The 12,058-nt window shown below is 45.3% G+C and overlaps 1 protein-coding gene across 1 annotated transcript; it reads left to right on the forward strand.

Moving 5' to 3' along the window:
- Positions 1-2,438: 2,438 nt before the first annotated feature.
- Positions 2,439-3,971, forward strand: LOC133891244 (probable cysteine protease RD19D). The gene is made up of 2 exons (XM_062331953.1): positions 2,439-3,041; positions 3,141-3,971. Exons 1-2 carry the CDS (start codon positions 2,454-2,456, stop codon positions 3,660-3,662), a joined length of 1,110 nt encoding a protein of 369 aa, XP_062187937.1. The 5' UTR covers positions 2,439-2,453; the 3' UTR covers positions 3,663-3,971.
- The last annotated feature ends 8,087 nt before the right edge of the window (positions 3,972-12,058 follow it).

Consider the following 12,058-nt stretch of genomic DNA (forward strand, 5'->3'; position numbering starts at 1 on the left):
GGCGTACCTTGGCTCCGCTGTGCGGCCGCGGCGGCGGCGTCGATGTCGAGAGCGAGGGAGTCCTCCCATTGCGTTGGTGGCGGGATAGCGATAAGCAAGGATGGATGGATGCAGGGGCGGAACCAGCCCTATCAAGACCCAGGCTGGTTCATTCAAATTTAGTTTGGATCTAAAAATTTCTACTGTTTCTACAGTAATTTCAATGAAAATTTACCAGCTTGCCATGGGCCTAGGTCCGCCCCTAGATGGATGGATACAGAAGATAGATCAGGCAATACCTTGAGGTGGCGGCGCTGCGACGGACAGGGAGTTCTTGGGCTGGCAGTCGGTGGCAGGGTGGCCTGTCATGCTGCTTTCCATCCTACCTAGGGTCTTGGGTGAAATGAACCCGATTTTATTTCGATTTCATATGAGCAGGGGGCCACTGAAAGAGAGAAGCTAGGGAGGCGCTGACCAAAGGTCTGATGACCGGCGGCCGGCAGCGAGCAACCAAGCACAAGATCAAGAGGAGAGACCGGGAGATCGAGAGGGGAGACGAGGGCGGAGTGCGGCCACGAACTGGGCGACGGAGATTTCTCAGTGCGAGAGAGAGGGAGATTTCTCGCACGCCTTCGCGCCGATGGTCTCCGCACCCCATCGCCATCGCTCCTCAACGCAAGCGATGCAAGAGCTGAGGCGGGAGGAGGGCCGCGAGCGGTGGGAGGCAACGGAGATGCCGAATGAGGCGGCCGAGAGCGGCGCGAGTGGGTGACGGGGCTCTAGATCTCCCTCTGCTGTTCTCTCTACTCGCCTGTCGACTCCGAACTCTCTCGAAGGGCCGAGCCCACGACGCTAGCCCTGGATCAAACGTTGCTCTGTACTCGCTCGCTTCCATCGGACGGCTCCAAACCAAATGCTGACGTGGGTGAACTACGTTTGAGAAATCTTACGCGGATTCGGTATTAGAGATACTTGAGGCTCCAGAGATACTTGAGGCTCCTGTGGTTAGTATAAATGTTGCACATATTTCTGAGAAGATAGTGATACCGAATCTTTAAGGTGCGCACTACTGTTGTAAGTTCTAGATCATGTGTGGGATAATTTTCCTCATATGGCTTCAATTGGCATGAGACATAGACGACCACACGTCCTTCTTGCATGGGAATACAACCGAGTCCAAAGCGAGAGGCATCGCAATAGACATTGAAGCTCTTGTGAATGTCCGGTTGTGCTAGAACTGGCGCTGTGGTGAAACGAGACTGGAAAGCCGCTTCACACTCCTCGGACCATTCGAACTTGACATTCTTCTTCAACAATTCGATCATGGGCAGACCATCTTGGAGAAGTTCTCGATAAACCAAATGTAATAACCCGTAAGTTCGAGAAAACTCTGGATGTCAATAATACTTCTGGGCTGCACCCAATTAAACACATCTTGTACCTTGCTCGGGTTAACAGAGACACCATTCTCTGATAAGACATGACCTAGAAAAACAACCCCCTTAAGTTAGAACTCACACTTGTTAAATTTGGTATAGAGTTTGTAGTCTCGAAAGCAGCCAATAACAACACGGATGTACTCAGAAATAAAGTGGTGTAACTCTATATTTTTAATCTAAAATAGAAACAAGTGATTTAACTCTGGAGCTAGGTGATTTGTCTAATAGGTCCCAAATCTACTATATGAAAAGGTGCTTGGGGATAAATCTACGCATATTGGTTTTATATGCCCAATCTAAATACATATGTAAATACGCACATAAAATATTTTGCATGTTGTTTGTATATACATATATAGGACACTTTGACGTTTCAAATTTAGGCCTCCTTTGATGGTAGGATTTTCATAGGAATTTTGGAGGATTTCAATGTTTAGGAAATTTTCCTATAAGAGTCATTTGGAACAAAAGAATGTGCTTGTCAAGTTCCTATGAAAATCCTAAGAATGTGTTCTTTCATAGGGATTTTGGAGGAATTATAATATGAGGTCTAACCTTATAGAAAATTTTCTTCGTGTCTATCTCTCTCATCTGATTCTTGTGTTTTTCCTGTGCTCCATCCAAACGGTCGTTCCTCCAATGGTCCTATGTTTTTTCATTCTATAGAATTTAAAGTGCTAGAACATTTCAATCATGTATTTTTTCTATTCCTGTATTTTCAAATCTTGTGTTCCAAAGAAGCCCTTATAAAAAATATATATATATGGGAGAAAAAAGACATATACGCTCCCGTATACTGTTGGTGTTGGACCACTGGGATAACACAGTAGGAAGGATACGGTGTGGCGCCTAACCAAAGCCAAGAGACAGAACAACGCACGCGCGAGAGCGCGCACGTGTCGCACCGCGCCGCGCGCGCCGTTCTACGTGGAGAGACAGACGTCGTCCTCTCCAACCTGCATGATGCCACCTCGCTATTCTCCTCGTCCTCTAGAATTGACGACCCCTCAGCCACCGCCCAAGAATCTCGCAACCATGGCTGCCCAGCTTTCCCTCCTGCTCCTCCTGGCACTCGCCCACGCAACGCCGTCCCGTGGCGCCGCCGACGACGGCGGCGTCATTCGGCAGGTGACCGACGGCTCCCACGCCAGGCCTGGGCTGCTCCCGGAGGTGCAGTTCGCGGCGTTCGTGCGGCGGTATGGGCAGCGGTACTCCGGCCCCGAGGAGTACGCGCGGCGGCTGCGGGTGTTCGCGGCCAACCTGGCCCGCGCCGCGGCGCACCAGGCGCTTGACCCCACCGCGCGGCACGGGGTCACGCCCTTCTCCGACCTAACACGGGAGGAGTTCGAGGCGCGCCTCACAGGCCTGCATGCTAGCGGGGACGTCCAGCGGCGCATGCGGGGGATGCCGGCCGCCGCGCTGGCCTCACCGGAGGAGGTGGACCGGCTGCCCGCCAGCTTCGACTGGCGCGAGAAGGGCGCCGTCACCGAGGTCAAGATGCAGGGCACGTGCGGGTCGTGCTGGGCGTTCAGCACGACCGGTGCGGTGGAGGGCGCCAACTTCCTCGCGACGGGGAAGCTCCTCGACCTCAGCGAGCAGCAGCTGGTCGACTGCGACCACACGGTGCATGCCTTCACCGCCTCACTGGCCTCTCTCTACCTCTCTCTTCGATTAATTACGTCGTCCAGTTCAATAAAGTAGCTGTTGGTTTGCATGTCAAAGTGTGGCGGCGCGGCGGCGAGGAAGGATTGCAACAACGGCTGCTCCGGCGGGCTGATGACGAACGCGTACGCGTACCTGATGAAGTCTGGCGGGCTGATGGAGCAGAGCGCGTACCCGTACACGGGCGCGCAGAGCCGCTGCCGCTTCGACCCAACCCAGGTCGCCGTCCGCGTCGCCAACTTCACCGCTATGCCCGCCGGCGACGAGGCCCAGATCCGCCATGCGCTCGTCCACCGCGGGCCCCTCGCGGTGGGCCTGAACGCGGCGTTCATGCAGACGTACGTGGGCGGGGTGTCGTGCCCGCTGATCTGCCCGCGCGCGTGGCTCAACCACGGCGTGCTGCTCGTCGGCTACGGCGCGCGCGGGTTCGCGGCGTTGCGGCTCGGGTACCGGCCCTATTGGGTCATCAAGAACTCGTGGGGCAAGCAGTGGGGAGAGGAAGGGTACTACCGGCTCTGCCGTGGCCGCAACGTCTGCGGCGTCGACAGCATGGTCTCCGCCGTCGCCGTCGCGCCGCCGTGAATCAAACCAATTAATCCAGCACGTTTGCCGGCGTACGTGGACCAGAAAATGGGAACTCCTGACATGGCAAGATATCGTGTGAACGTACGTGGCAGTGCGGGTGATCCCTATAGGGATAAACATGAATAACAGGATGTCGTCATGTTGATAGAAGCATGTGCCCTCTAGTATAGGATCTATCGCAGCTGCCAGAAATACTGCTTTATATGTGAAGAAGAATATGTGGACCGACGGTGTATAGCTGCTCCGGTTTATGTATATACGTGTGAATGTGTGCTTTTGCTTACATCCAAATATGTATGATTGTAGGGCTGAGATCGATGACTAGAGGGATGAATATGCGTTTTATAAATTTCTTGTGAAATATATAATCTACCTTTTGTTCTCACATTGCTTCTTAAAAATGTGTAAGCAGAAGCATAAATTTTAGAGACATTACTACAGAAATAATTTAGTAGGACGCTCCTAAGTTATCTATGCAAATAGGATCACACACGATTTTAAACTAGAACCGTCTAAAACATAACGAGAATGGTGTCCACGAGATGAGACGTTTTAGTACGCATATGGTTCTCATTTATAAACCATCCGTACTAATAATACAGACGACTTCCAAATAAGATCGTCTATATAGTACAGACGATTCAGCTTCAAATAAGATCGTCTATACAAATACTAAAGTATAGATGGTTCTAATCTCAATTATAACATCCTGTATTGTATTTGACACGTGACGCCCATGCGTTCACTGACCTAGAACTTTCTTCAAACCGCTCAAAGTGAACTTAGATCCAAAGCCCCCACCACGTCTCCAGATGTGGCCCCCTCCCTACCTATCTTCATCTATCTCATATTCGAATGGATGTTTAGAGGGGAAGTAAATTCTATAAAATCTTGTCCTACCAAAGACCCTCTCTTAATGATATGTGTCCACTCCCTCTATCTTCTCTTCAGCCCAGCTATTAGATCATGAGATAAATAACGTGAATAAGATCGTATAAAAGTTTTTCTGAATAAGATCACATAGAATTTATTATACTTAGAGGAGCTTCTTCCACCACCTGTACGTGGGGCTCTTGGCTGCCGCCGTCGTCACTGATATGAAGGCTGGCACGGGGGTCGTTGTTGTTGGCATGGAGGTCGGCACAGAGTCTCGATCCCCTCCCAACGAGGCTCTATTTCTCTGTCTCCAGTACCCTCTCCGCCTCGATTTCAATCGGATTTCCCCCGCAAATTTCTTGATCTAGCGGCCTGTATGCGCATGTGTCCGGACGATTTGGGCTTCCAGGAAGCAACGAGTGGTGTGCAAGGTTTTGCTTACCAACCGGAGCTCGGTTACCGAGCTATGGCGGTAATCAAAAATTCATGGTTACCGCGGTAACCGGACGAAAATTCAAAAAAATTCAGATAAAATTCATTTGAAAAAATTTGAAATTTGCGGGAAAAATCATGATTTTACCCACTCGGTATCGACCGGTTACCAAGCGGTTTTTGTGATTTATCGATCGGTTTTTATCGAATTTTTTACATTATCGGTAACCGCTCGGTTTTCTCGATTTATCGAGCGGCTTTCTTGATTTTCAATGACGTTCAACAAAAAACCCAAAAATTATCTCAAACTTGTAAAATCATAACTAATTCATCTGAACTTCAAATCAAGTGAAACAAATTTTGTTAGTTTCCTTGTAACATAATCTACATGATAAAAGTATTTATACTCATAAAAAGTTTAAAATTTTCTGTGAGAAAATGTATTTGTTAAACCAAGTTAAATGCATAGTTTACTCTTTGCTAATCAAAAATCATGAAACTAATTTTGTTAGTCTTCTTACATGATCCTATGTCTTTTAAAAATACATGAACTCATGAATTAGTTATTGTAATATGCAGAATTGTTTAAATGTATTGCGACTAGATTAATTCATAACTGACCCATCACACCTCAAAAATTAGTGAAACCACTTTTATTAGTTTATTTATACTATGATTTACGTAGAAAAAATAATAGTAGACATGAAAAAGTTAATTACAGTGCTGTTTCTTAACCTATTCACTTTATACTTGTGAACTTTGTAAAAATCATAGAGAAATTAATAAAACTCTAAATAAAGTGAAATTAATTTTAAAGATACTCTTAAGATACGTTCTACACAAGAAAAATATGTGTTTGCATATTAAACTTTTCCTTAACATGAGATAATAACTGAGCCACACGTTTCAACATTTTTTTTATTTTTTCAAACTTCCTCCCTATAAAATATGATGCAAACGACATTATTTTTGAAAAAAAAATTCACAGAAGATCTTAGAATTGTGTCTAGTTTTTTTAAGATTTGTTTTAAATTTTTTTATTTTTTCGAATTTTTTGAATTCAAATTCAGTTACCGGTCGGTTTCTGAAACTGAGCCGGATCAAGATGGCCGGTTATCGCGATTTTTTCTCGGTAACCGTTGGTTTTTGGAACCCTGGTGGTGTGATCCGTTAGTTTCGGTGGCTATGGTTGGGCACTACGCGTAGGCAGATCTTGCTCTTTCGTGGCTGTTTAGTGGGTTTTTTTATGTTCGAAGTGTATGCTCTGATCTGTCTATGCTGTAGCTAACGCACGCCGTGATGCTGGTAACCAAATCTCCTTGTTTTGTGAAGTGCTGTGTGCAGCTATGGCGCATTCTATAATCCAGCAAGTTGTGGAGCATCGTGAGGAGGAGGATAACAGTAACAGCATGAAGGTGGAGGCAGCATTTGAGGGGGTGGCACACCGTTCAGGTACAAGCACAAGAAGAGGTCCAAGGTCTGGGAGGAGTAGTACAAGACCATCTTCCAGAATGGGAAGGCTCAGTTCGCGGAGTGCCTGTACTGCCGCAGTCGCATGAGCTGCAAGGATTCCAACGGGGCGAGCCATCTGTGGCGGCATCAGAAGATTTGCCCTGCCAAGGAGGAAGTGGCGCAGCGGCGGCAGAAGGACTCCTACATCCCATATGGTATACATCGCTCTTTCCTACTCAGGCTTCGTACTCCTAGTTTGTTCGTGATGTAAGGTTGAGTTTATCAGTGTTCTTTTAGTTCCAGTTAGCGTGGTGTCGCTTAAGATCTAGCTGTGTATATATTCCTTTTCTCAAGAGAATTCACCTGTTACCTACATCCTTATTTTCTCATTCACCAAAACTCGTTATACTACATACTGTGATTACTTGTTTGAGGCTTGAGCATAGAAATTGAAGAGCTTAGGGAGGCTCTGGCTAATGAATTGGGTCACAATTTTTTTAATTTTTTTCTCGGTACATATGTTTCTAAATTGAAACCGTACTATATAAATATGATTTATATAGATTTTTTATAGAAGGATAAAAAAAATTCGTATGGGGTTTTTGAATCATCTGTACAAATGATTTCTCCAGTAGTGAGAGATAAAAGACAAAAAGAATGTTCAAAGGTACATAATTTTACGGATGAAATATAAATCATAGAGCCTATTCAAGGCTATTTTCTATGTATTTGAGCATAAAAAATTAAAACTTAAACGAAGAACAAAGCAAAAAGACTATCATCGAGAGAAGCAACTCTCCAAGTTAATGGTTTAGAGGCAAGGGGATTTAAAACCCTTTTAAGTATACGAACGTTTATACCTCTAGCAACAAGAAGAACAATTTTTTAAGGTTGAAAAATCATACTTCAAAGACAAAAACGTAAATTAACAAGAAAATCAAACAATTTGCATCAAAGGCAAGGGAACCAAAAAGATGTTAGAAGGAGATGAATACAAGATCAAACGAGAAAATAAACTTTATTAAGTACATAGGACATCCCTATTTTTAGTATATTATAAAGTTTTCTTGTTCCTAAAATATCTTTCACCGGTAGTGCACTCCTATTACCACTGGGGTCTTTTGGTCTAGATTTTGTTCCTTCCATCGAACAACACAGTTTCTTCACGACTTAGCTTCACATCGATGCAAGCTTTCTAATAATACCATGTGACCCTCCAGTCCTCCTGTGGTTTTATGGCCAAACTGCAAAACCCTAGCACGCTTCTCAAAGCGTGCTTAGCGTCACTTGCTTTGTCTCAAGCAAGCATTTCGATGTCAACGTTTGTACGTCGTCTTGCATTTTTTATCGCTAGCAAATCTCTCCTGCACATGATCCCTCGAGCCGCCTTGTCATTTGCACTGGTATCCTTTTCGTTTGACTTTGTACACACTGGATGCTTCACACCGGAGTATTTCTTGCAGAAGCGTTTTCAAGAGTTGAAGATCAAAGAATACTTCACGAGATAGTCTGATGATAAGTGTTGTGTACACCGAAGGTTTTCACTGGAGCAACTTACATAGAGAGGCTGTAGAGCCTCGGATGGCTCAAATGTACTCACCGTATATCCGGTGATGGAGATGATGTATACACCAAAGTATCCAGTGTTCAGGATGACTTCGAGTGGAATCCAACGGCTAGTTTCTGATGGTGTACTCACCGGATTGTCTGGTGATTGTACTATTGTTGTAACCGAACAATCTGGTGTTAACAGCTTTTCTGAACCGTTGGGTTAACGGTTAGTTGGTGAGTTTGAGGCTATAAATAACTCTCCACTCAATCATTTGAAGGTGCCTGAGTTCAGAGAAACACAAAGACACTTGAGAAGACATCCAAACCATCAAAATACTAAAAGTGATCATCTAAGATAATTAACACATAAAGAGAGTGTTGCTAGGTGATTGGTGCCTAGAGTGTGGATCGAGTGATCTGAGCTTGGACCGAGAGGTACGCCGCTGTCTTGGAGTCTTAGTGACTCGCCGGTATCTTGGGCCTTGGTGGCTCAAGCTTTTTGACCCTCCAACTTGATATGGAGCGACGACAAGACACGTGCACGGGGACGTGGAGACCCTTGCCTTGGTGGCTCAAGCTCCGAAGTGATCATGACGGCAAGTGATCAGAAGAGAGCCTAGTGGTGAGGTCTTGTCTTTATGTCTTGGCGGGTCATCCGGCTTGAGGTGTTGCCTTGGTGGCTTGGTGGCTCAAGAGTTGTGACCGAGTGCCGACCAGGAGCATATCCTTGGTAGAGCTCCAATGTAGACTAGGGGTGGCATTCATGCCATTGATACCACGGGATAAAAATTTCTTGTGCCGAGTTTGTCTCTCTACCTTATTTACGTTTCCATATTTATATTCTTGCAATTTACTTTGCTAGAGTATGTAGCAATCCTCTTGAGCGGTAGTGTCACATCCCAAAAATGCTAATTTCGTAATTAAGCATTCATAATTGTTATCACATGTGCTTATATGTGTTTGCCTATCAAAGACTAGTTAAACATGTTTCAAATATCTTAGAGATGGTTTAAAGCGCTTTGGAGAATCCCTAAATACCTTGGAGAAGGAAAAGAATAGAAGGAGGTTGATGAGGGAAGATTTAGAAAAATTTCAGCAAAATAACCCCCTCGCAATCTTATCGGGGTCACCCGCGGTCTGACCGCCAGGTACACTGCCATGTGGGCTGCCACGTGGATTTCCCGCGGTCCGACCGGAGCCAGTCGCACTTAACTGACAGATTCCACAACAAATCTCTTGATTCGGAATTAGGGACTCATGTCCTATCTGATGAATCGATTTTCTTTTACACTTCTGTATCTTACTCTATCTTGTTTTTTAGTATTATCTAAAATAACCAATGAATTGTGAATTTTCCATAACTTAGGTGTATAATCCTGCATAATCTCTAATGTTATCAGTTCTTGTACGTAGAGCAAATAATACAATGCAAGCAAAAGTTCCTAGATTCATGGAGATATAGAACAGCATATAAGTTATCATGCTTGCATATCCTTCCCTACTTCTCTCATTTCGGAAAGATAGAAAAAAAAAGATTGAGCCAAATTTTAATAGATCGATCACTTTTTTCTCTCTCGCTCCCCCACGTGCACACTCTCTCACACCCTCTCCCTCTTTTTTTCCCCAACAGGCCAAGAGAGTTGGTGGAGAGGAGGAGCAAGGAGGGGAGGCCAAGGAGGAGGTCTCCGGCAAGCTCCCCCACGGGAGGTGGTTTTCCCCATTGAGCCCAAGCTCCTCGGTAATGTCTTCTTCCCCCTCAAGCCGTCCACCACCTCCTTGATGGTAATTTCAAGCTCTGGGCATTCCCCAACCTCCATGGCCAGACTACAGGCTTGCTAGGATGTGGTGAGAACCCTAGACCCCCTCCCATTCCTTCCCAATGACTAGATCGACCTGAGCTCAACAATGGCCTCCACCGCCATTAGAGGCAATAGCCAAGTTTCGGTCGTTTTTGGCATGTGCTTGTTATCCAACGTGGCAGAGGAGGTCAAGATGATGCTTTAGGTCCAAAATCCCCACCAAAAACCACTAGAATCATCGCCGGTGAGCTCACCAAGTGCTTCCAACCGAGCACAGCGGTCTGACCGTGTTTTCTAGCTGTCTAACAGCCATTCCAGGAGTCGGACCGCCCCCCGAGACGGTCGGACCGCCAGATCCCAAATCTCTCTGCACACCAGTGGTCTGATCGCATTTTTCCACGGTCTGACCGCCACTCCCTACGGTCTGACCACCCCTATTGGCGGTCTGACCACTGTTAATTTAGACAGTACCATTTCGACACAGTTCACCATTTACTGAAACTTGTAAAATTCATAATAAATTCTCCGTAGCTCCAAAACTTATGAAACTAAATTTTTTGGTTTTATGATACCCTAATCTACCTATTAAAAATATCACTAGCCATTAACTAATTAATTAAAATTTTGAGATAAATTAATTAGTTTGAGGCTTCATTAATTCATTGTTAATTCTTTACAAGTCCAAAAATTATAAAAATAATTTTGCTAGTCTTCTTATTACTTGTTCTAGCTAGAAAAAAATGTTTTCATGCATTATAAAATATATTTTATGGAATTTCATCACATACATATTATAGCATGCATTGTTGCACTTCATTCATGCTCATCGTTGCATGTGTTCTTCTTTAGTGAACGAAGAACTGGAACGTGGCGCGATCGTGGTTGAAGGCGACGCCAACCTTTCAAAGTTCTGTGAGTGTTGTGCGGAGAGTATCAGGCAACCACCAGAGCAGCAAAGCAAGCATCTAAGCATATTGCACCCTTTGAAATGAAGTGTAGAGTCTAAAATTGATAAGATATGTTCTATGTATGTTTGCATGTGTAACAAGTCAATGTCGGGTTTATGTGGGTAGAACCTATATTGATTGCATTACCTCTACCTTAAGTTGTTGAATATCCACATCCTTGTAGCCTTGACGATATTGTTGATGTCTAATTTTCAAGGTCATTCGAAATGCTTAGCAATATATAGGTCACCGGTAGAAGTCGAGTGGTGGAGTATTCCAACGTTCGCGAGCTATAGGTTTAATTATGGTTCACTATGGTAATATTGATGATGTTGGTTGGGTGAGTTGTGGGGATGAGACGAGATGTGGGCAGTATTAGAGGTGTCTTCTGCCCCGAAGGAGTTCCTCAAGAAAGTTCAGGAGAGGAGCTCAGGCACCACAGACCGTTTTGCATCATTTAAACACCGTTCGTCAATGCCGCTAGCTTTAACACTTTCTGTACTTACTACATGTCGCATTATGGGAACGACAAACTAAATACCTTTGTAGCTGTGGTCTTTTGGCATGCGAGTTGATGGTGTGAGCGGGTGGGTTTGAAGGGGTATCCAGTTTGCTCCAGGAGTAGTTCTGAATGACCCCCGTACCTATCGGCGCATGAGAAAACGGTTGGAGCTTATTGGGAAAGGTTGACTTGAGTACCCTCTTGCATGGGCCTGTGTGGGCACGTGAGCCGTATGATCCTCAAGTCATGTAGGTAAATGAGTACCCTCTATAGGGTGTAAAAATAATTCAAATTTTAGCGCTCTCGGTCATGAGCACGCTTCCCTCCTAGAAGTGGGAGGAGGTCGGTCGGGTTGCCTAGGACATCTGAGGGGTATGACATCATCGTTGACCGACTCACAAAGTCAGTACGTTTCCTCCCTGTGAAGACTCGATACAGTGCTAAGGACTATGCAGAGTTGTACCTCACCAGAATTGTTTGCCTTCATGGGATCCCGAAGAAGATCGTCTATGATCAAGGCACTCAGTTTACTTCTCATTTCTGGAAGAGCCTTCATGAGGCTATGGGGACTGAGCTCTTCCATAGCACCGCGTATCATCCTCAGACCGATGGTCAAACTGAGAGGGTGAATGAAATCCTGGAAGACATGCTCTGAGCTTGTGTTATCACATATGGGAAGAAGTGGGAAATTTGCTTGCCATTCGCCAAGTTCTTCTATAACAACACTTATCAATCGAGCATTGAAATGTCGTCGTTTGGAGCTCTCTATGGCCGAAGATGCCGAACGCCGTTGAATTGGTCCGAATCTGGCGAAAGGGATTTTCTAGACCAGAT

The sequence above is a fragment of the Phragmites australis genome, chromosome 14, assembly GCF_958298935.1.
Source record: "Phragmites australis chromosome 14, lpPhrAust1.1, whole genome shotgun sequence".
Lineage (NCBI taxonomy): Eukaryota > Viridiplantae > Streptophyta > Magnoliopsida > Poales > Poaceae > Phragmites > Phragmites australis.

Coding starts and splice junctions, on each gene's coding strand:
- LOC133891244 (XM_062331953.1), top strand. CDS start 2,454: ATGGCTGCCCAGCTTTCCCTCCTGCTCCTCCTGGCACTCGCCCACGCA. Junction 3,042..3,140: donor TGGTCGACTGCGACCACACG/GTGCATGCCTTC, acceptor TGCATGTCAAAG/TGTGGCGGCGCGGCGGCGAG.